General features: G+C 40.1%; 2 protein-coding genes and 2 long non-coding RNA genes across 4 annotated transcripts in view; 3 read left to right on the top strand and 1 right to left on the bottom strand.

The window, feature by feature from the left end:
* The window catches only part of si:ch73-127m5.1 (neurotrypsin), a 55,664-nt gene extending 54,110 nt beyond the window's left edge, over positions 1-1,554 (top strand). The window contains exons 14-15 of the mRNA XM_034194693.1: positions 588-1,213; positions 1,244-1,554. Of these exons, the coding sequence (XP_034050584.1) occupies positions 588-1,153 (566 nt within the window). The 3' untranslated portion in view covers positions 1,154-1,213; positions 1,244-1,554. The remainder of the gene's footprint in view (positions 1-587; positions 1,214-1,243) is intronic.
* A 582-nt stretch (positions 1,555-2,136) lies between these two features.
* LOC117531573 lies at positions 2,137-3,008 on the top strand. The gene is made up of 2 exons (XR_004566646.1): positions 2,137-2,471; positions 2,517-3,008. It is a non-coding gene; the product is annotated as an uncharacterized LOC117531573 (long non-coding RNA).
* An 11,534-nt stretch (positions 3,009-14,542) lies between these two features.
* Positions 14,543-25,351, bottom strand: part of LOC117531572 (calcium/calmodulin-dependent protein kinase type II subunit gamma-like) — a 156,828-nt gene continuing 146,019 nt past the window's right edge. The window contains exons 20-23 of the mRNA XM_034194694.1: positions 23,916-23,991; positions 23,708-23,802; positions 22,033-22,270; positions 14,543-16,807 (exon numbers count right to left, since the gene is read on the bottom strand). Of these exons, the coding sequence (XP_034050585.1) occupies positions 22,038-22,270; positions 23,708-23,802; positions 23,916-23,991 (404 nt within the window). The 3' untranslated portion in view covers positions 14,543-16,807; positions 22,033-22,037. The remainder of the gene's footprint in view (positions 16,808-22,032; positions 22,271-23,707; positions 23,803-23,915; positions 23,992-25,351) is intronic.
* On the top strand, positions 15,661-24,244 carry LOC117531574. Its single transcript, XR_004566647.1, has 2 exons — positions 15,661-15,810; positions 24,003-24,244. It is a non-coding gene; the product is annotated as an uncharacterized LOC117531574 (long non-coding RNA).

The raw sequence follows: 25,351 nt of genomic DNA, 5'->3' as shown, positions 1-25,351 counted from the left end.
AAGGATGAGACTTGTATCTCATGTCTTGGCAGACATAGTGTGTTTGACAAACTGATAGTATTATTTTCTATCCTGCTTCACAATATTTTGACTGGAATGAATAAATTCATTCAAGTCTATAATATAAATAGTCTGATTCTCTTCTGTATTTGTTTTGACAATATGTGGCTGTACAAATTTGGGACAGAGTTTGAATAAATGTAACAGCATGGAAAATGCAGATTTATCCTGAAACTATCTTGAAAACATTGATCATGTCCACATTGATTTCTATTGATGTCTGGTTGTTAGACAGTAACCAAGATGGCGGCACTCTGGCAACAGCCAGCGAATGAGCGGATCGCCCCGGTCGGTCCTCCATCTAGTGAGTAAATACAAATGGATGGATCCTACATATGAAGGTTATAGTGCCATCAAGTGGAATATGACTTGAACTACAAATGAGTGACAATGGGTTTTGGACTCATATTTATAGAATGGGGGGTGTTCATTTCTGCAGTGTGACACATAAAAAGTGCAACCAAATGCAAACATGCCTTCATTTAAGTCGGCATGCAGTCGATAATCTTATCTGTCTTCTCTTCTAGACTCAGTAATCGCATCGTGGGTCCCTTTGATGTCATCATGGCAATGTAAGAAGCGCTACGGTGACAGTTTCTCCAGCCATGGCACACTGTGCGCTGGCAGCCCTCCAGATACCAGCCTCCTCAATCGAGACGGTTGTCAAGGCAACTCTGGAGGCGGGCTGGTGTGCCTTGGGGAGTCAGGCCGATGGTTCCTTCACGGGGTTGTTGCCGGGGGCTACGGCTGTGCTGATCCCTCCTCTCCTGCGCTCTACACACGTGTCAGCCGGTTCATAAGTTGGATTGATGAGGTCATCAACGCGCATAAGGAGAAGCGGCGAGGGTCCACCACAGACGAGGAGCAAGTGCGCCTGGAGGAAGTGGACATCCAAACTCAAAAGGAGCATACGATGACGCAAAATGATCTGACGCACATGAATGAGTTTACACACATTGACAATGACGTCACGCACACACACGTTGAGGGCAGGAATAAAAACTTTCATGTGCACGACAAGCCCAAACATAAAGACGCACGTCATCCACACATGAAGGGCACAACACACTCTGACATGCAAATTCTGGTCTAATTAAGGCGTGGCCAGCAGATTATTGTGTGTCATGTGACTGGCTGAGGAGGAAGAAACAACAACAATGGAACAAAACAACACCACAAAAGGGGGAAAAAAAGACTTTCCTAACTTCAGCTGAAACAACAGTGTCTCTGCTGATTTCAAATCTGAAATCTGTGTTGTAAATCAAAGTGTTTGCAGTGGCCAATCAGGGGGTGGAGCGAATAACGAGGGGAGGAGCAGAACACAGACAATGTATCGGTGTCCTGAAAGTTGAGCTCATATCAGCATGCTGATAAGGGGCTTTCAATAACAGTGGAAATAATAATAATACAAATTAAAAAAAAAAATCAGCATGGCATGCATTGTAAGGACAAACGCTGAAGAGTATTTTAGGGAAATTTCACAATTTTAAAAAAGTTCAAATTCACCAGTTAATCTGAGTGAATCATTTCAAGGTTTCTATTAAGTAAAAATAACACCCAGAAAATCTCAAATGTTCATTTATCGTTACTGTCCCCCAACAAATGAAGATATGATAATCAAATGTGGTTTCTTTTATAATGGTTTTTAAAATGAAAAGACCATACCCAAAATTTTGCACATTTTATTGTGTTCATAACAGTATTTGTATTTTAATGTATCTTAATAGTTAATTTATGCTTTTTGGTATGAAAATTATTTAGCAAACCTCTGAAACCTGGTTGTTTTAATCCATCACAATTAGCGTTCGGGCTCTATTGATTATTGACAAAGTGTTATTATTGCTGTGATGTAAAAATACAATTGCTACATATTTGTGGTGAATATGTGCCCCTTAAAACATACATGTATCTAAATAATAAAAAAGAAAAACCATACTACACACAATTATGTTTTTTGCAAATTGTTTTCCTAAAAACAAAAAAAAAAACAACAACAACTATACATTTTGGTTATCTTTGGGTTATAAAAATTTCTTAAATACAAATAATAATAATAATAATAATAATGTAGCTGTGGAAAATGTATCTTTAACTTGACATCTTACAGCTCTTATACACACAACTTGTTAAGAAAAATCAAAAACTGTAGGTATATCTTTGTGTATCAAGGCGTACCAGGAAAAATGAGTTGGGAACCACAGAGTCGAAGAAAATCAACAAAAAAGCATAACTAACTCTAAAGTAGGAAATAAATAACAACAAATTTGTTAAAACCATACAACATAGTCAACGATGAAACAAGGTGGATAAAATTAGTTTTGCTTTGTAGTCTAAACATAAACCCAGGTATGGTCTTTTCAGCTGTACAGAAAACCTCGTTCCTTTCAAAGCCATTAAAAGCTGACCATCAGGTCCTTAAACTTTTTATACTTGTTCTGTTAAACGGCTCTTGATAGGTGGTAGACATTTCAATAGCTAGCTAGTTTAAAAATGTGTGGCGCAGCTTAGCTAGCTTACACTATATGTGTTTCTGACCAGATGTTGGCACTTACCTGAAGATAGTGACCGTGCTGTATTTTCACAGGGCTGCCGAGTGGATAATGTGGCCCTGGCGGCTCTTTTTATGCTGTTGCTACATGTACGGACTTGTGCTTGGTGTGCTGTGAATCATTGTATTGTGAAGCATCTTGTAACTTGCAGTTAGTTTATTTGACATTGACCAGTCAAATGCCTGTGATTAGCCTGTACATATACTCAACCTGAGGTTCTGTGTTTACCAGAAAACCCTGTTGTTGACTGTAACTAGTCCATGTTTAGAGCCGGGTGGTGAAGGAGCTGTGTAAAGCCTGTAAGCTGTGATGTAGGCCTACGTTAGCTGTGTTGTACAATCAGCAAAATATGCTGAATCATGGTTGAGTATTAAAACATTATCTTGCTGAGAAAAAGTCATCAACGTTGGGGTTGTCTCTCTGTACTTTTTTTCCCACATTACCGGCTTTCAGATATGTAGTAATAATGCTACAGCTGTTTTGTCTAAACCTTTGGTTGGTTTACTTTGGTTTTCCAGATAAGGATGATTATGTTTTATGTTCCTATGCTATGTGTCTACTTGAGGCTACCTGTCTGTGTCCTTGGACACTTCATGATCTGCATTGTCCCAGTTGACCCAGCTGTAAATGGTTACCAGCCTGGGCTGAGGAAGTAACCTGCAATAGACTAGTATCCCATCCAGGGGGCGTTGTAGACTCATTTGCTCTACACTGCTGACACAGGCGATAAAACCTGGAAAGGATTTACTTGTACACCTTTTGGAATCAGCTTAAAGATGTTTATATCTGCATCGGTGGGGGGGGACACTGAGTCATGTTGTGCTAGATGTAGGTTTTCATTTTTTGGGGGGTATTGGTTTTACAGTTTCAGTTGCTGTTTCGGTAGATGCTACGTTAGCAAAGTACATCTAGACTGATGTATTTATTAATTGTTTACCAACAGGACAAAGGTATTGAAGATTCCAGTAATTAGTATCTCATTTTGTGCTATTTTGACTAAAAACAACAGAATTTCATAAAACATGTCAAACACACTAACAAAACCCAGCCGCAATGCAGGAAAATGACAAATGTATTTCAATAACTAAGTCCCAAACTGGACAAGGGCCCATATGGGAACAATAATAAATTCCGACTCAGGTTTTAGTTTCATGTTACATCAACACAGAGTTCCTTTTGAAACAAGTCAGAAAATAAAAAGCTGAAACGATGGAATCACACACCAGAACAGACAAACCACCGCACTGTGGACTAGGTTCCTCTTTCCTTTGTGATTATTAAGTACTGGACATATCCTAAAATTGTTCTGAGACACTTGGGAACAATGTCAAATATGTCTTCACATGTCACTTTCATATTTACTTCAATAGCGTTGTGTATTGCACCTCATAGCCACTTTTTCCTTCTGAGTCCACATGGGAATATGGACATATGGGGACATTTACTTCACCAAAAAACAAACAAACAAACAAACGAACAAACAAACAAACAAACAAACAAAAAACTAACTCCAATTAAAGGTCAGGTCTTAGGAGGTTAAAGTCACATTCTCTCTAATATGGGTTGACCAGCTTTTTAATTTATTTATTTTAAGATGGTTTTCCAAAATCACAGCGATACATTTTTTGTCTAAGTGAGGAAAAAACAAAAGAAAACAGATTTCTTATTAAACATGTTCCAAATAATAGAAAAATAATCTACTTAGCTCCAACTTGCAGTCACCCATGAGCCATGGTAATCTGTTATAATATTCAGTTTTCCATGCTTCCAAAAACAAAAAATGTGGGTGTTTGGGATGACAGGACCCCCTCACTGCAGCTTGAGTTCAAACAACAGACACACGCTGTTTGTGATTTATAATGATTTATCACTGGGGAAAACTGCTTCATAATTACATATCTGGTGTAAAAGAGGTCACTTGTAGCCTTCTGAAAAATTGTCTGCTGTTATAAAAATGAACAACGGCAGCTTTAGAGGAGTTGTAAGTCAGATGACGAAAGAGTTGCCTCACATCTGTTTAAAACTTGACCTACAACATTGTGGCGGTATAGGAGGCGTGACTCTCACAAAAGACAGTTTGAACATAATTATAGCTCTATAAAGTTAATTGAGGCCACAATGTTTGATGGAGGTTTGCAGGGATTATTTAAGGGTTACAGTCACACTCTCAGCAGGCAAAAAGAGAAAATATACAGGGGTTTTTTTTCTGGAGTATAAGTGGCTTTTTTTTATTTTTTTTATTACAAGTTTGGGACATCCTGCAACTTCGGTAACTTGTATACCAAAAACAAACTAGAGCACCGCACTCAGAGTGCAAACCTCCACCAACACAAGTCAAAGTCCTGTTAGAAGTGGCTTTTCATAAGCTAAAATATAATACAAACTATAGATCAAAAGGACTTTTAAATGTTAAAAAGAATCAAATATCCACTAAATTTGCAATACGGACCAGATCTGGATCAAACTTTGTCAGGCGATAGTAAGTACCAGTCTGCACCTCACTGTCAAAAATGAGAGTGATTGAGGCACTTTTGATTGAGATATAATGTAAAATGTGCATAAAATGGGCTTTTCCATATTAAATTCAAATTTCCACAAAATACACAATCTGGATCAGATCCTGATCAATCTTTGTCAGGCGATAGTAAGTACCAGTCTACACCTCACTGTCAAAAATGAGAGTGATTGAGGCACTTTTGATTGAGATATAATGTAAAATGTGAATAAAATGGGCTTTTCCATATTAAATTCAAATTTCCACAAAATACACAATCTGGATCAGATCTGGATCAATCTTTGTCAGGTGATAGGGAGTGCTAGTCTGCACCTCATTGTCAAAAATGAGAGTGATTGAGGCACTTTTGGTTGAGATATAATGTAAAAAGTGCACCAAATGGGCTTTTCCATATTAAATTCAAATGTCAACAAAATCCACAATCCAGATCAAACTTTGTCAGGCCATAGTGAGTGCCAGTCTGCACCTCATTTTCAAATATGACAGTGATTGGGGCACGGGGCACGTTTGATTAAAATATAATGTAAAATATATATTAAATGGAGTTTTCAATGTTAAGTTGTCAAATTTAAATGGCTACAAAATCTGTAATCTGGAGCAGATCCAGATCAAACTTTGTCAATCAATAAAGGATACCATCCTACATAATTCTCTCAAATATGAAAGTAATTTGATGTTTTTTGAGTTATGAATTTTTGAAAATTCATTCAAGGTTAAAGATAGGGATTTTTCCAATTTTGCCCTTTGACTTTGAAAATTGAATCACTTCTTGCCTATCAGGATATGGAATTTTCAGTAAAAAATTCATAACGATATATGAAAAATTGTGGGTTCCAGGCTGTTCACAAACAAACAGGGTGGCGGAGGTAACAAACAAACCAAAAAAAAAAACATGTTTGTTAATAATAATATCTATGAATATAGGGCTTTCCCAAGAATCAAAGCACTAAAAATAAAAATAAAACTCAAAACTAAAAATAAATGCCAACAATATAAAATACACTACAACAATGCACAAAAATTCCAAGTTAATGAGCTGATAATACAGAAAAAAGGTGTAACATACTCCAGGGTGACATGTTTTTGTTTTTCTCCCTTTTTTGACAAGTGTGATTTATGCTCCAAAATACGCAGAAGGTTAATGTTAGTTGGGCTCAATCTGTCTGTGTTACTGTAAATAAATGTTTTTTTTAAAAAGGTTTTTAGGGGAAAAGGAGAAATACAAAGTCACACAGTGAAAGGAGGCGAGTCTGCGCTCGATGCACATGACCTTCAGTTAACCAGGTGTTATTTAGGTTCAAGTGGAAAGATGATATTAACTGTTGTTTTAAGGCCATCACACACACTCTGGCCCCTCATTCAGCTTCTCAGGTGCGGTGATCAGGTTATCCACTGAGTCTACAAAGAGAACTCTGAACATGTGGCATATTGTCATATTATTATTATCATACCGTCGTGCGGTCAGAATGACTGGTACTGCTATATTTTATGTACATCTTTTAAAATATCATTAGAAATAAACGCAAACAGTTATTTGGCCAGTAATTCTGACCACATCTGTATGTTACTTCAAGTGGTTGATATGTTTTGGGTTTTTATTATTATTATTATTCAATAATAATAATAATAAAAACAAAAAATCACCCCAGGTTTTTGTGTCCTGACATAATTTACCTTCGTAGTAATACATGGCTACAGGGGAATGGCGGCAATATGTACAAATGTACATATGTACAATATGGCAAACAGGGTGTGTTCTGAACCTACATACAGTGAGGAAAATACGTATTTGAACACCCTGTGATTTTGCAAGTTCTCCCACTTAGAAATCATAGAGGAGTCTGAAATTTTCATCTTAGGTGCATATCCACTGTGAGAGACATAATCTAAAAAAAAAAAAAAAATCCGGAAATCACAATGTATGATTTTTTTTTAATAATTTATTTGTATGTTACTGCTGCAAATAAGTATTTGAACACCTGTGAAAATCAATGTTAATATTTGGTACAGTAGCCTTTGTTTGCAATTACAGAGGTCAAACATTTCCTGTAGTTTTTCACCAGGTTTGCACACACTGCAGCAGGGATTTTGGTCCACTCCTCCATACAGATCTTCTCCAAATCTTTCAGGTTTGGAGTTTCAGCTCCCTCCAAAGATTTTCTATGAGTTCAGGTCTGGAGACTGACCAGGCCACTCCAGGACCTTGAAATGCTTCTTACGGAGCCCCTCCTTAGTTGCCCTGGGTGTGTGTTTGGGGTCATTTTCATGCTGGAAGACCCAGCCATGACCCATCTTCAATGCTCTTACTGAGGGAAGGAGGTTGTTTGCCAAAATCTCGCAATACATGACCCCATCCATCCTCCCTTCAATACGGTGCAGTCGTCCTGTCCCCTTTGCAGAAGAGCACCCCAGACTATGATGTTTCCACCCCCATGCTTCGCGGTTGGGATGGTTTTCTTGGGGTTGTTCTCATCCTCTAAACATGGTAAGTGGAGTTGATACCAAAAAGCTCTATTCTGGTCTCATCTGACCACATGACCTTCTCCCATGCCTCCTCTGGATCATCCAGATGGTCACTGGTGAACTTCAAATGGGCCTGGACATGTGCTGGCTTGAGCAAGGGGACCTTACTGCCCTGCAGGATTTTAAACCATGACAACATCATGTGTTACTAATGTAATCTTTGTGACTGTGGTCCCAGCTCTCTTCAGGTCATTGACCAGGTTCTCCTGTGTAGTTCTGAGCTTTCTCAGAATCATCCTTATCCCACAAAGTGAAATCTTGCATGGAATCCCAGACTGAGGGAGAATGACAGTCATCTTGTGTTTCTTCCACTTTCTAATAAATAATCATAATAGTTGTTGTCTTCTACCAAGCTGCTTGCCTGTTGTCCTGTAGTCCATCCCAGCCTTCTGCAGGTCTACAGTTTTATCCCTGGTGTCCTTAGACAGCTCTTTGGTCTTGGCTATGGTGGACAGGTTGGAGTGTGATTGATTGAGTGTGTGAACAGGTGTTTTTTATACAGGTAACAAGTTCAAACAGGTGTAATTAATACAGGTAAAGAGTGCAGAATAAGAGGACTTCTTAAAGAAAAATTAACAGATCTGTGTGAACCAGAATTCTTGCTGGTTGGTAGGTGTTCAAATATTTATTTGCAGCAGTAACATACAAAGAAATTATTAAAAACCATACATTGTGATTTCTGGATTTTTTTTTTTTTTTGTCTCTCACAGTGGACATGCACCTAAGATGAAAATTTCAGACCCCTCCATGATTTCTAAGTGGAAGAACTTGCAAAATCGCAGGGTGTTCAAATACTTATTTTCCTCACTGTATGTAAGGTGCATCTGACTGTTCTGCTTAAAAACAATAACGGTCTATAGACCAAGTTCTGGTGGACTAAGATGGAGAAGCTTCCTTGTGATGGAGAATATAAGTGCCCACCTTGCAGCGCTCCCACCACATACAACAGATACAACAGGCGTTGGGCTACCAATAGGTACATGCGGGTTTCTGGTCACACTAACTGTGTGTTTGGGAAAGGCACGCCATTTGCACAGCCTCCATCCACTCAGATGTAAATGGGAACCAGCATTGGATGGGGACGTAACCTACACTGGGGTCCTGCCCAGGGATAGTCTTACATTTAAACACTTCCCACTATGGAAATTCCGAAATAAGCACTGGTACCAATGAGCCTCAGGGCCTATATAAGACTTACGTCTTCTACTTCCACAAGTGTAAGTGTACAACGTGCTATTTACAGAACTGCATTGGGCAGAAACAATCAATGACACATTATGTTGCGTTGCACCAGGTGGAAGACAGAAACCTTTATGTTCAAACTGGAGGACCTGTCAGGAAGAATGTCTCAACAGTTATGAAAAGTCAGGAGTCAACTACAGGACTAGACGATCCAATCTTGTTGACCCCAAGTCAACGGTCAGATGGCTGATGAGGCAAATCCCCTCAAGAGTTTAAATTTTTACATCTTTGACAAAGACTGAGTGTTGAAGTTAACCGTCTGCACTCCTCATTAATCACACAGAGGAACCAGGGGAGGTGTCCTAGATCTCAGGGACACACACACACACACACACACACACACACACACACACACACACACACACACACACACACACACACACACACACACACACACACACACACACACACACACACACCTTAAAATAACCAGGCCAGTCATAAATAACAGCACTAAATCATTTTAAATAACTGCAGCTTCACTGGGGACAGACTGTTTTATCCTACGTGTGTGTTAATGGGTTTCAGGTTATGTGGTGTTTTCTAGGGTTTGATATGGCTGTTGTGCGATGACACATGGAGGGCAAACACACTGCAGCTCAGACGCTGGTGGTTCTCAGAGCATCAGGTCAAGCGTGAAGATTTTATAACAAAATAATCATGCGTCACATTTCTCCTTTATAGTCGAGTCTTTAGCCAATGAATGATTCAAAACAGGTGCATAGTGTAAACAATCAGTGCAACTGGTCATCAGTGATGTGGAGATGTAAAACTAAAATTAAATCATTAGTTCACACTTCAACAATTGAAAATGTTTATTTGTAGGACACCTCTGGAATTACGATTTGTCATCTGAATGGTGTCTTTCCTGATTATTGTGAGTTGCCAAAGTGGATCCAGAACAAATCCACATTGAGATTTGGCAAAGGTTTTATACTAGATGTCATTCCTGACCCAACTCCACTTCTACAACCCCTGGCAAAAATTATGGAATCACCGGCCTCGGAGGATGTTCATTCAGTTGTTTAATTTTGTAGAAAAAAAGCAGATCACAGACATGACACAAAACTAAAGTCATTTCAAATGGCAACTTTCTAGCTTTAAGAAACACTATAAGAATTCAAGAAAAAAAGATTGTGGCAGTCAGTAACGGTTACTTTTTTAGACCAAGCAGAGGAAAAAAATATGGAATCACCCTGTAAATTTTCATCCCCAAAACTAACACCTGCATCATATCAGATCTGCTCGTTAGTCTGCATCTAAAAAGGAGTGAACACACCTTGGAGAGCTGTTGCACCAAGTGGACTGACATGAATCATGGCTCCAACACGAGAGATGTCAATTGAAACAAAGGAGAGGATTATCAAACTCTTAAAAGAGGGTAAATCATCACGCAATGTTGCAAAAGATGTTGGTTGTTCACAGTCAGTTGTGTCTAAACTCTGGACCAAATACAAACAACATGGGAAGGTTGTTAAAGGCAAACATACTGGTAGACCAAGGAAGACATCAAAGCGTCAAGACAGAAAACTTAAAGCAATATGTCTCAAAAATCGAAAAATGTACAACAAAACAAATGAGGAACGAATGGGAGGAAACTAGAGTCAACGTCTGTGACCGAACTGTAAGAAACCGCCTAAAGGAAATGGGATTTACATACAGAAAAGCTAAACGAAAGGCATCATTAACACCTAAACAGAAAAAAAACAAGGTTACAATGGGCTAAGGAAAAGGAATCGTGGACTGTGGATGACTGGATAAAAGTCATATTCAGTGATGAATCTCGAATCTGCATTGGGCAAGGTGATGATGCTGGAACTTTTGTTTGGTGCCGTTCCAATGAGATTTATAAAGATGACTGCCTGAAGAGAACATGTAAATTTCCACAGTCATTGATGATATGGGGCTGCATGTCAGGTAAAGGCACTGGGGAGATGGCTGTCATTACATCATCAATAAATGCACAAGTTTATGTTGATATTTTGGACAATTGAAAGGATGTTTGGGGATGATGAAATCATTTTCCAAGATGATAATGCATCTTGCCATAGAGCAAAAACTGCAAAAACATTCCTTGCAAAAAGACACATAGGGTCAATGTCATGGCATAGGGTCAATGTCAATGAGCAGATCTGATTTGATGCAGGTGTTAATTTGGGGGATGAAAATTTACAGGGTGATTCCATAATTTTTTCCTCAGAATTGAGTGATTCCATATTTTTTTCCTCTGCTTGGTCTAAAAAAGTAACCGTTACTGACTGCCACAATCTTTTTTTCTTGATTTCTTATAGTGTTTCTTAAAGCCAGAAAGTTGCCATTTGAAATGACTTTAGTTTTGTGTCATGTCTGTGATCTGCTTTTTTTCTACAAAATTAAACAACTGAATGAACATCCTCTGAGGCCGGTGATTCCATACTTTTTGCCAGGGGTTGTATATGCCGAAACGCACACAGCCACTTGTGTTTCCAAGCAGTCTCATAGCCACGTACTGACTTCAGCCACCTTGACACGTGCACAAATTGCAATGTTCAAGTAATCTCATCACTGACAAATGCTGCTTTTCTGTTGAAGGGTTTTACAAAGTAGTTTAGCGATTTTGACTTTTAACCTAACACCAAAATCAATAGACTTCACTAGCCTAACACACATGCCAAGTTTGGTGAGAACCAGGCAATTAGGAAAGAAGTTGCTGCACTGAAGATTTTTACAAAGTACACTCCAATGATCTTAATCTCTGGACCCCAGAGCCAGGAGGTTTCTTGGGGGTCACTGTGTAATGTATATACTAAGTTTGGTGACAACGGGGTTGGTAGCAATTAAAGAATGACAGTGCGTAAATTGGGGTTTAAAAAAAATAATGTTTAACAAATAGGATTTTAGATTAATCTTTATCTGGTTGTTTACAAAGGATTGTGCCACAGTGACATCTTACTTTGTACAAAAATGTTGATTCAGGACAAGAACCCTATAGATAAGCCAGATGGAAAAAGTACTCTCTCAAAAGTAAAATATACATGTGTAGAAGCTCTAGAATCCTCCAGAATGGTCATGATTACAGTGGAGGCGGTGTTCCAGATTTGTTGCAGTTTTTTGTACATATGTATGGCTATTTCCGAAAAGGCGAAATCAAATACATCAAGGTTGGGGAAAAAAAAAAGAAGCAGAATCTAGTGTATGCAAGTATTTATTTGTTGTGTAATAGTTGTTTGTAATGTCAGTATTTTAATTACTTTTAATTCATATTAAAAGGCACTATATATATATATATATATATATATATATATATACATACAGTAGTGTTCAGAATGATAGTAGTGCTATGTGACTAAAAGGATTAATACAGGTTTTGAGTATATTTCTTATTGTTACATGGGAAACAAAGTACCAGTAGATTCAGTAGATTCTCACAAATCCAACAAGACCAAGCATTCATGATATGCACATTCTTAAGGCTATGAAATTGGGCTATTAGTAAAAAAAAAAAAGTAGAAAAGGGGGTGTTCACAATAATAGTAGCATCTGCTGTTGACACTACAAACTCAAAAATATGTTCAAACTGCTTTTTTTTTTAGCAATCTTGTGAATCAGTAAACTAGTATTTAGTTGTATAACCAGTTTTTCATGATTTCGTCACATCTGCGAGGCATTAATTTTGTTGGTTTGGAACCAAGATTTTGCTCATTTACTAGTGTGTTTGGGGTCATTGTCTTGTTGAAACACCCATTTCAAGGGCATGTCCTCTTCAGCATAAGGCAACATGACCTCTTCAAGTATTTTGACATATCCAAACCGATCCATGATACCTGGTATGCGATATATAGGCCCAACACCATAGTCGGAGAAACATGCCCATATCATGATGCTTGCACCACCATGCTTCACTGTGAACTGTGGCTTGAATTCAGAGTTTGGGGGTCGTCTCACAAACTGTCTGTGGCCCTTGGACCCAAAAAGAACAATTTTACTCTCATCAGTCCATAAAATATTCCTCCATTTCTCTTTAGGCCAGTTGATGTGTTCTTTGGCAAACTGTAACCTCTTCTGCACGTCTTTTATTTAACAGAGGGACTTTGTGGGGGATTCTTGCAAATAAATTAGCTTCACACAGGCATCTTCTGTCACAGCACTTACAGGTAACTCCAGACTGTCTTTGATCATCCTGGAGCTGATCAATGGGTGAGCCTTTGCCATTCTGGTTATTCTTCTGTCCATTTTGATGGTTTTCCATTTTCTTCCACACGTCTTTTTTTTTTTGTTGTCCATTTTAAAGCATTGGAGATCATTGTAGATGAACAGCCTATAATTTTTTGCACCTGCGTATAGGTTTTTCCCTCTCCAACTTCTTAATCACAGTACACTGTTCTTCTGAATAATGTCTTGAACGTCCCATTTTCCTCAGGCTTTCAAAGAGAAAAGCACTTTCAACAGATGCTGGCTTCATCCTTAAATAGGGGACACCTGATTCACACCTGTTTGTTCCACAAAATTGACGAACTCACTATTATAGTGAATACCCCCTTTTCTACTTTTTTTTTTTACTAATAGCCCAATTTCATAGCCTTAAGAGTGTACATATCATGAATGCTTGGTCTTGTTGGATTTGTGAGAATCTACTGAAACCTTGTTTCCCATTTAACAATAAGAAATATACTCAAAACCTGGATTAATCTTTTTAGTCATGTAGCACTACTCTTATTCTGAACACTACTGTGTGTGTGTATATATATATATATAGGAAGCTAGGCTTAGAAAACAGGTGAATATTTGTGAGCAGCAATTTGGTTTCATGCTGAGAAAGCAGCACAGATGCAATGTTTGCACTGAGAATACTCAGAGTGCAGTGGCCAGAATGAGTGGTAGTGTTTATGGTTTTAGATAAACCTTATGGCAGGGTGAGAAGAGGATAACTGCAATATCATATGAGGAAGTCTGGGGTGGCAGATAAGTACAGTTGTGCTCAAACGCTTACATTTTAGCACATTTTTCAGAATATGAATAACTTTTTTCACTAATGGTTAGCAGTTGGGTGAAGCCATTTACTGTCAAACAACTGTTTACTTTGTAAATCATGACAATAATTACCCAAATGATCCTGATCAAAGGTTTACATACTCCTGTTCTTAATACAGAGTATTTAACGTCAATGACAGTATGGCATTCTATGGTAAATCTGCATGGAGTAGACAGTTCTGGAAAAACTGAGTGACTGTGAAAGGAAAGAGTGAGGAAACACACCAAGACAACCCAGAAGAGTTTATAGACTTATGAGGCTGTGATTGGAGAAATTGTGCACAGTACAAGTTTTACATTTTGTATCACCAGTTATACAACTTCATGTTGAAGTGGTATAGAGGAGGATTTTCTTAAAAAGAAGAGCTGAAAGTTTAGTTAAACTGGCAGAAGGTACATCTGAGATGCAAGCCTGGATTTGATCCATTTTGGTGACAGAAAATCCTTTCGCTCTACTCCACTATAAAGATAAGAGTGGTGATGCAAAATTGCAACTTTTTATTAAACAAAGCAAATCCAAGTAATATATAATTTACCAGCTGTTTGTTTCCAGAATAGATATTTCAGATGTTGCTTCATGATGATTAAATCAACTAAAAGTGTCTGTAAGGAGATGATGAAAAATAAGAGCCCAGGAGATAAATGTGTGCTGAAATGGTATTTTTATTAAATACTTTCCAAGATCCAAGTTTGAAGAATAACAAAGCTATGATGAAGACCAACTAACACTCAGACAAACACTTGATAGTCGGCAATTCATGGCTGTATTTATTGTACATCATGATCATGCAAAAAAACTCCAGCATCCATGTAAAGGCTGGGGGTGAAAGCGCAGCCCAATAGTATATCATTACAACGCAGCAAAAACGGGTAACAGCAAGGGCCTCATACCAAGCTACGGCTCCTGAATCCTTTAAAAAAAAACAAAAAAATAAAATTAACAAACCCAAGAAAAAAAAAATTCCATGTCACCTATTCAACATTCTGGATGGAGGAAATTTTTATTTTAAAGATGCAATATATTAACACTATCGCCATCCTTATTCAGGTTGGTACATGGAAGAAATGCTTAACTGAAACATGCATATAATTAGATCTCCCACTCAACAAGGTTGGACCAACTCGCTCCACTGAGCAGTTACACGATTTAAAACCAACGGGGCTAGATTACATTCATTCAGAATTTAGTCCCGATCAAATCATTCAACCATAACTGTGTTGTCTATTTTTTTCTCCCCTTTTCTTGTGTGGGGGAGCGCAGAACTCCAACATGGCAAACCAGCAAATTACCGAACGGGTAACGACGGACAGCGGCAACAGCGACGACAAAAATACACAGACCAAAAATAAACAGACCAGCGACATGGAGAACAATTGGACACGGGGGAGGAGGGAGATACTTCAACTACAACTGTGCGGGCAGGGAGTGGAGACGAGTAAGCAGCACGGCAAAGGCGCCGCCGCGCTCGTACAGTGGTGGTGCTGATATGTTACAAAGCCCGGACACACCGGCAGGTGTGTCTGTGTGTGATATGAACAGACGACTCACAGCGCTGTGGTTTCACTAGTAAAAATACGATGACGTGTTCTCAAAGTTGGGTAGGTGATGATGGTGGTGGGATTCAATTTATTCTGAAAAACAAAACACCAAAAACAGTCTCGTGGCCGTGGGGCTGAAGTTGGCAGCCGACACCAGTGTGCAGTCACGTTTGTGCTGCTGCAAATTGTCGCTCTGTGAACACCAGTGACCGATAGCCTCATCGGGGTCACAAGATCATATAACATATGCAGATGTACATATATTACACTTTTCTACATACATCTATACACACGCACCAATTGTATACAATCCATGTTCCTCAAGGAAGTGGAGGAAAAAAGGGCAGATGTGATACTTAAAAAAAAAAATGGGTAAAGGTCAAACGAGGGGTCAGAGGTGGGCAATCATGCAGATGTCTTTCTGGGCCCACTCTCTCCCTCTGGTGCACACAATCAACGGACGTGTCACACGTGCGGTAGGTTTGAACTTGCACAATAAAATCCCATTTAAAAATCGCTTAAAACGGAGCCTTGGCGCACACGATCAGTCAGACAAAAAGGCTCCGAACGCAAAAAGAACAGGCGCTAAAATACGAATCGCACTCCCACCCCTCCCAAAAATGACGACAATGTTCCGTTCTCTCGGAAAACAAGCGCACAAACAAAAAACGTTAACACGTAAACACATTAAAAGCCTAAAGTTCTACACTTTGGTGCTTCATGTTTTATGATCAAGTTGCTCACGTCAGTTCTCTTGTGAATCAACTTGATTTTTTTTTGCTCCCCGCCAGATTTATATTGGGGGGGAAAAAAGATTCCCTACAGCTTTACAAGTTCCAAATTGTCCACAAGTATGACAATTTGCTTCTGGTAATCCCTTGAATTCCTAAACATGCCCAAAAATCTCAGCTGCTCACTTCACTCTCTTTTCCTCCCTTATCAGATTGTGAATATAAATGCTTGGTTGGATTTTGGTGGTTTCTGGTACATCAAGTCATAATTTACACAGTATATTCATAACTCATACTCAAACTGTCACAAGTTCAACTGTAAATCCTCTCCTCCCCGTCTCATCTCGCAAGGGCAGAAAAAAGATGGCTGCCAGGGGAGGGCTAGAGGGCAAAGACGCGCACTCCGATCGGGCGCCAGATGCATGCATCATCCCATGGGGGCGGAGTTTGTGTTCAGCCAGCCCCCAGCAGGTCAAAGGCAGGGACAGGATTGGTTGTTAACGTGGAGAGGGATGCGATCTCGCCCGGCCGGGCTCCTGGCACTAGCCAATCCACGCAGAGGAGGTGCTTCTGAAACACGCTCACTGAAAAAACTGCCCCCCAAAAATGCACTCCAGTAGGCTGGAGTCTCGGGACCACTGGGGAGAGAAGAGAAGAAACAGGTAAGCTTTTTTTTTTTTTTTTTTTCAAATTCAATTCTGATTTTTTTTTTTTTTTTAAGTACATGTATAACCATTTTTCCCCATTTCTAAGCATAAATATACATTAAAGTAATGAAGTAACAAATTTCAGGCTTCATCTTTTTAAAACCACCTGATAATGAGTCTGCTTTCAAACACAAATATGGATTTGACACATGGACAAACCCACTACTGCGCCATTCACAGACGACCTCAGTCAGTCCCTCGTCCACACACAAGACTTTCCATGTAGATTACCGCCATACTGGCAGAGGAGGTTTATATATTTATTAGGGATGGGACCATACACTTACCTACTGATAAAATATGTATCGAGATACTTGGGTACAGATTTGATGCGCACTGCAATTCTTAAGAAACGTCATTCTACCGTAATTGCAATTTGATGTTACAATATACTCGCAGGTGCATTTAAAAACAGATGTAAGTAAAAATACTTTGGTCAGTTATTTCAGAGAAGAAAATGTTATCTATTCTACCCTCATTACAAATAAAATGTTTCAAGCATTTTTTTTTTATTTTAATTATGTCCAACACTTAAAATAAATAAAGCATACATGCGAAAATATTGGAATATTTAATTTCAAGTGACTCCCCATTTCTGCAGTATAAATACCATGAATCTCACTGTCCAGTTCAATACACAAAACCACAATTATTGGAAAGACTTTCCGACTTGTCCAGAAGTGACTCACTGACGGCCTCCATAGGGAGAGTAAACCACAGAATGTCATTACTGAAAGGGTTGGCTGTTTACAGGGTGCTGTGTCTAAGCCAGGGGTGCCCAAGCTCGTCGTTAAGCTCTACCTTCCTGACACTCTTAGTTGTGTCCTTGTTCTAATACACCTGAATCCAATGAAAGATTCGTTAGCAGGCTTTTAATGAGCCTTTCACTGGATTTAGGTGTGTTGGAACAGGGAGACAACTAAGAGTGTCAGGAAGGCAGAGCTCGAGGACTGAACTTGGGCACTCCTGGTCTAAGCAGATTAATGGAAAGTTGACTGGAAAGGAAAAATGTGATAGGCAAAGATGCACAAGCAACAGGGATGACCACAGTCTTGAGAAAATTGTCTTATTCAAGAACTTGGGGGAGCTTCACAAGGTGTGGACTGAGGCTGGAGTCAACGCATCAAGAGACACCACACAGACGTGTCCAGGAAATGGGCAACAACTGTCACATTCCTTGCATCAAGCCACTCCAGACAGTGTTAGAAAAGTCTTATCTGGGATAAGGAGAAAAGAAATGCACCATTGCTCAGTGGCCCAAAGTCCTCTTAATAAGGAAATTTTGCATTCCATTTGGAAATCAAAGTCCCAGAATCCGAAGGAAAAGTAGAGACACACCGAATCCAAGCTGCTTGAAGAAGTCCAGTGTGAAGTTTCCAGTCAGTGATTATTTCCTGGTTTTGGTCCACTGTGTTATTCACATCCAAAGTCAGTCTAGCAGGAGGTTTTAGAGAACTTCATGCATCCATCTGCTGACAAACTTTATGGAGATTCTAGATTCACAGTCCACAGTCACCAAACTACTAGTGACTGGTTTGTTGCCCCCAAGTATTACTGTATCTGACTGGCCAGCTAACTCGCCTGATCTGAACCCCATAGAGAATCTGTGGGATATTGTCAAGAGGAAGACGAGACATCAGGTCCACCAATACAGATGAGGTGAAGGCCATTACCAAAGCAACCTGGGCCAGAGGCTGATTGCCTCCATGACGTGCAGCACTAATGCAGCATTTCATGTGAAATCAACCCCAACCAAGTACTGAGGGCACAAATAAATAGAATTTTCAAATGTTTGACAGTTCTGCATTATAAATCCTTTTGTGAATGATCTTATGAAATAAAATTAAAACTAAATCCTTGAAACATTTGTTTATATGTATTGAGTCTAGAATATACAAAATTTTCACTTACTGAAATACCTAATAAATAAAATACTGAATAGATTCATGATATTCAAATGTTTTGAGATGTAAATTTATTGTGACCGTTTGCTTTTTGTAACACCAGAACATGGGGAAAAAGTTGAATAATACACATGTAAAGAGTATATGTCATAAATCATATTTACAAAACCAAGGCACATCAAATACTTACTTTTACCTGGAGAACTACACTGCGTATTTGGTGATTAAATAATTTAAAGAGTTTGAAATAAACCACTTCCTGTCCATATCTTTAACAACACCGGGTATGGCAGCAAAAACAAAAAGGTCAAACAGCATCAATATTTTGCATTAGCATTGGGAAATGTCTACTTAATTTGTATATCACAATGGCCACTACTGCACACCAGGAAGGCAAACTATTCCTGCAGCCTGTCCAGTCAGGACACTGACCTGCAGCGCACCCAGACCAGCCCGTGTTTGTGAGAAGTGTCAAAGGTCGAAATATCTCAACCACTTCACAAAGAAATACTCAGCCATATCCTAAAATTTTTTACATTCTCTGGCTGTTGCCACTCCTGAATGTACATTCATATTCCGACAGATGGAACGTGCCCTCTGCTGAATGAAAGTTGCACTACAAGATTTCCACCTCGTCCACAAGCAAATTGGAGTTTGTCAATTCTGGACTTCGAGAATCAATTCTCACACTGTGAAATAAGCATGTCAATATCATGCAGATTTTTTTTCCCACTACTAATATTTATCCTGGGGAACAAACAGTTTTGAGCTGACAAAAGTACGCAAGCAAAGCAGCTCTCACACTTGGCCAAGTTCACAGCCGAGTCCCCCTTAAGCTGGGCAGACACTTTATGATATTTTCAATCGTACTTGGCTCCAGCTCAAACTGTGCGACAAAACCGGAGGGTTTAAAAGTTCAGAGCGCACGATTCATGGTCTCACACTGTACGGCCCAATGCTCTGATGCGAGCTGACTGCTCACATTGTACGTTCAAAAACCACACGTCGGGCTCTGTTTCCAGAAGCAAAACATAACAGAAGCTTTTTTTTTTCTTTTTAAAAAAATTTTATGTCATGCCTATCAGTGCGCACAGTGAGTGAAATCAGGTGGGGGGGGAGACAGAATGTATATGCGTGCGTGCACACAGCAGACAGCAACATGATTCACGAGAGGACAGTAAAAAAAGAAAAACATAACAGGTGTTGCTACTTACACTGTTGTATAAATAAACTATACGAGGTCTGTTAGAAAAGTATCCGACCTTTTTATTTTTTTTGAAAAACCTGATGGATTTGAATCACGTGTGCTTGCATGAGCCAACCTTGAACCTTCGTGCGCATGCGTGAGTTTTTTCACGCCTGTCGATTGCGTCATTTGCTTGTAAGCAGCCTTTGTGTGAGGATGGGTGGAGTCTCTCGTCGGATTTTCTTTGCAAGGAAAATGGTGGAACAACTGAAGCAGCGCGACTGCATCAAATTTAGTCAGAAACTGGGCGACAGCCAGGTGGAAACCATTCGAATTATTCAGACGGCTTTCGGTGACGATCCTATGTGCATCACACAGATTAAGGAACGGTACAACCGGTTTAAAGACGGCCGCACAACGGTGGAGAGCGCGCCGCGCCACGGTCGGCCATCAACATGCTGAAATGACCGGATCATTTCCAAAGTGAACTCTGTGGTGATGCGGGACCGTCGTGTGACTATCTGAGAAATTGTGGAAGAGGTGGACATCAGCACTTTTTCGGCACATTCCACTGTGACAGAAGATTTGGGCATGAAAAGAGTTGCAGCGAAATTCATGCCGATGGCTTCGGCACGAAGCTGCCGACGGAGCAAAAGCGCCACCGTGTTGAAGTCTCACAGGGCATGTTGTGACATGCTCACCTCTTCCACAATTTCTCGGACAGTCACACGACTGAAAAGCCACTGAAAGCCATCTGAATCTTCCGAATGGTGGAAGAGGTGGGCATCATTTTTCGGAGTCCAGCATGTCATGTGAGAATTCAACACGGTGGCGCCTTTGCTCTGCCATCAGCTTCATGCCGAAGCCATCAGCATGAATTTCACTGCAACTCTTTTCATGGCCAAATCTTCTATCACAGTGGAATGTGCCGAAAAAGTGCTGATGTCCACCTCTTCCGCAATTTCTCGGATAGTCACACGACGGTCCCACATCACCATAGCGTTCACTTTGGAAATGATCTGGTCATTTCAGTGTGTTGATGGCGCGCTCTCCACCATTGTGCGGCCGTCTTTAAACCGGTTGTACCGCTCCTTAATCTGTGTGATGCACATAGGATCGTCACAGAAAGCCATCTGAATAATCCAAATGGTTTCCATCTGGCTGTCGCCCAGTTTCTGGCAAAATTTGATGCAGTCGCGCTACTCCAGTTCTGCCATTTTCCTTGCAAAGAAAAAACGACGAGAGACTCCACCCATCCTCACACAAAGGCTGCTTACAAGCAAATGACGCAATTGACAGGCGTGAAAAAACTCACGCATGCGCACAAAGGTTCAAGGTTGGCTCATGCAAGCACACGTGATTCAAATCCATCAGGTTTTTGAAAAAATAAAAAGGTCGGATACTTTTCTAACAGACCTGACCAGAGCTGAAGTACAATGCGTGAATGTCTTTGAATTGTCATACAGCACTGAGAAACTATTTGCAAAATGATCACCAGCTCCGTGCACGCTCCTCAGGAGCAGTTTATGTGGGAGGAGAACACCTAGCTACAGCATCTACCACAGCTGACCAGCAAACAGAACAAAGTGAGGTGGATGGAACACAACAGTGGTCTCAAAGTGGTACCAACTATATCAGTAACAAACTCCTCCCCTTTACTCAAACGCATCATCAGCCGGTGAAATTACCCGGCGGAGTTGCCGTCCTCTCAGCTCTTTGTAGACTCAGTTTAAGACCACTGAAACTGACTGTCACAAACAACAAAATATATATTGTTTGACAACACTGAACATGCAGCAGGGGAAAACTGAGTTTGAATGGTTTTAGCCAAGGTGTCCGTAAATGTGTGCACGTCATTTTCAAAAAGGTGTAGCTACATATATTAACCTACTCCACTGCAAGTCCCTTTTATAAATTAACCCAAATCAGGGAAAAGTCCAGCATGGACCGAGCAGCATTACGCGATAGTTCCATGATGGACGCAAAACCCATTTCCGTGTTCCTAAACGCATCCCTTGATTCGACTGTGTGGCCCCGCCCTCCCTGTGTGGGGCCGAGGTGACTACCTGTATCACTGTAGAGGTGCAGCAGGCGCTCCTGAGCAGTGGAAGTGAACGTTGAGCCACCTGCCTTCACGACGATGCCACACCCTGGTCTCTTCCGATTGGCTGGATCGAGGGCGACCCGTGGAGTCGACAAACTGCGTGAGTCGGATGTAGGCGATGCACGCCGCGTCCTCACCGATCAGGTGCACGTGCGGGTTGAGTAGAGTGGTGTGCACCGGCTTGTTGTTTTTGCTCAACACTGAACAAATTTAACAAAGAAAATTGGAATCAAAATCAAAAACTTTACAATCAGCTGAAGAGTGAAGAAATAGATAAAATACTGTGCGTTACCCTCTTGTTTTGTGACACTTACCATTGTTAAATTATTTCTGAATGCAGTATTTCAAAACCTATTTCTCCATAAATCTTAATTTGTGTTGACTCCTCCATCGCCGAGGAGTGTTTTCACAGTAATCAAAGTATTTGACTTCATGCGGCGCGCCGTGCAGCGCAGAGTCAGAATGTTAATCAGACTTTCTCCAGTGCTGCAGAAAGTCACCGTGTCATGAGACATTAAACCTCGCAGGAGCAAGAAGCCTACAGTTAGGTGCTGCAGTTATTCTTGTCACACGACATCATCAAGGAATCACCTCCGTGTCTGATCTGCTTTTTTTCTACAAAATTAAACAACTGAATGAACATCCTCCGAGGTCCGGTGATTCCATAAATTTTGCCAGGGGTTGTACAACAAAATGTGACCTGCATTCCAAGGGGAGAAAATGCAAACTCTACACAGAAAGGGCAGGAAGTGATCCCATGACCTTCTTACTGTGAGGCATCAGTGCTAATAACTAAGCCACTGCGCCACCATTAATGCTCAGCCTGAGCCAAAGCAGGCCTCTAGGCCCATTCTTTTTTCCAGACCTTAGCTATTAAGAAAATTCAAGGCAATTTCAAAATAAATGGAAATTCACTTTCCCCCCCAAAGTAAGCTTTGAAAATCTTTGGTTGTTTTTTGTGATATATTATGAAGCAGGCTCATTTCTCTGGACATGATCCAGCACTCAGGTGTCTCAGTGTTGAGGACCCCCGTGGCTGGAGATGGTCAAGGAGACACGCATGTTTCACCTGGCTGTGGCAGATAGATGGTTACTTTTTAGAGGTGGGGATGGATCAGTTGTCTGCCTGGGTGGTTGCCATCCAGGATGGTTCTATGGTATGGGCGATGCAGTGGAACATGTTACCAATACATGCTGCAGAGATGACTTGCCGAATTTTAATTACATAAAGATTTAGATGCTAACAAAATATTTTTGAGAAGGTTAAAGAAATCTGTATTTTACCCCCCAGTTTTATAAAGCAAAAGTTGTGTACGCACTTAAAAAAAATGCATATACTTTCAGACTATTTTGAGAAGAAAAAGTGAGCAAGAAGAGTCATAAAGTAGTAGATTTTCTAAAATACTCTGTGCATATCTGCAGCACCACATATTTAATCCAACTTCAGTTTTTGGAGTGAACTGACAACAACGTCAAGAACGTCATCTAAAGAGAAAACGTCAAGTTGATTTTTAAGCTCTTTCCAAATGACTTCCTGGAACCACCACTCTACATGAAGCACAATATCCACCCACCACATGCACAAAAAAAAAATAAATTAATTAACAAGGACAGTGAATTTATGAGAAGAGACTCACAGTTTTCAAAGTAGAACTTATGAAAATCCATCCCCTCCACCAGGTTCCCCAGAGCCTCGGGTTCAAAGGAGGTAAGTCCTGGATCGCAAATCCTCCTGAGCACCAGCAATAAAGTGACAGAAAAAGAGACAGCAGCATGAAGACAAAGACTAACCAGATCAACGACAATACGGGCAACCCGACACGATGCAACAAGACCATCACTCACGTGTAGGCCTCAAAATCGCCGTTGTTGATCGCTTCAATCAGCTGCTCCGTTACTTTAATTATTTCCTGTTTACGAGCTGGAGATAAGGGGGAAAAAAAAAGAGAACTGTTAGAAGATAGAAAGCAAGTGGACTATTAGCAATTCAGTGTTATTATAAGACAATGATATTCCTCATTTCACTCATTTAAAACAAAACTCACTGTGCAGTTAGTAACAGACCCAGAGTTATCCCATAAAACAAAAATTCATTCATATTCCCAGTTGAGAGGTGGAGTCCGTACAAAAACACAAGATTCAGGATAAACGTGCATTAAAATAAGCGGGCAATATTTTGGAAAAAAACAAAACAGTCCTGTAAAAGGTCAAAGCCGACACATTATGCCAATATGGTCACATTCCATCTCTCTCTCTCACACACACACACACACACACACACACACACACACACGGGATGTGGAGCTTAATCGATACGAATCGGTATCTAGATACAAACGTGCACGATGCGAGTATCAAATCATTCTGTGTGAATCAATTCAACTGACGGATGAAATCGCGATGGATCGGTTGCAGCATGCTTGCATCAATTTTTTCTGACACACTGAGTGCACCACAGATGGAAGCCTGAAAGCAAACCACATTTCTACCGCAACAAATCTATTTCAAAATGGGGTACGCAGTTTTAGGAGATTTTTTTTAGGCACCGAGAACATTTACGTGGTCTGTCCATAAATTAATGGTCCTTTAATTTTTTAAAAAAACTATATGGATTTCATTCATATGTTTTACGTCACTTTAAGTCACTCATTGAGAGTGATGTTGTCTTACTGTTTAAGTTCCGACAGTGTGATCAAACAGGTTCCAACTATCAGGGAATTGATTTTTTTTTATTCCTTAGGGCCCCTTCACACATAGTGTGAAGTTTGGTCGATGTCTGGTCGATTACGGCAAAACAGTTCAAAATTAGCGCACCACAAAACATCGCACCAGTGGGCAGGCGTGCACGAACCCAGTGCAAGAATTCGTGGAGAAAATAAAAACCAGCTGGTACATGTGGAACCACATCGTGTCGCTTATGTTGAATAAATAAAAACCAGCCAGTACCTGTGGGACCACATCGCACCACTTATGTGGGAAAAAAAAAAACAAAAAAAAACCCAAAACACCACCCGGGATGTGAACTTGCGCCTTTCAAAAGCTCTGATTGCCAGTCAGCGACCCTACCACTGAGCTACGGAGCTGTTCTTTGAAAGCTGTGGGAAGCTGCCTCATATCAGGAAGGGCATGAAAGTATCACAAAAAAAAGAGAAAAAAACTTTAAATCTCACACACACACCATATAAAAACACCACTTTTATCAAGTGAGCAATACAAGTATGATCCATTCTGTTGCTCTGTAAATGACCCATGGTCACAGACATACAGTCATGAAATGACAT

This window comes from Thalassophryne amazonica, chromosome 18 (assembly GCF_902500255.1).
Source record: "Thalassophryne amazonica chromosome 18, fThaAma1.1, whole genome shotgun sequence".
Lineage (NCBI taxonomy): Eukaryota > Metazoa > Chordata > Actinopteri > Batrachoidiformes > Batrachoididae > Thalassophryne > Thalassophryne amazonica.
Note: the sequence above shows the minus strand (reverse complement) of the source record. Positions and strands in the feature narration are given on the sequence as shown.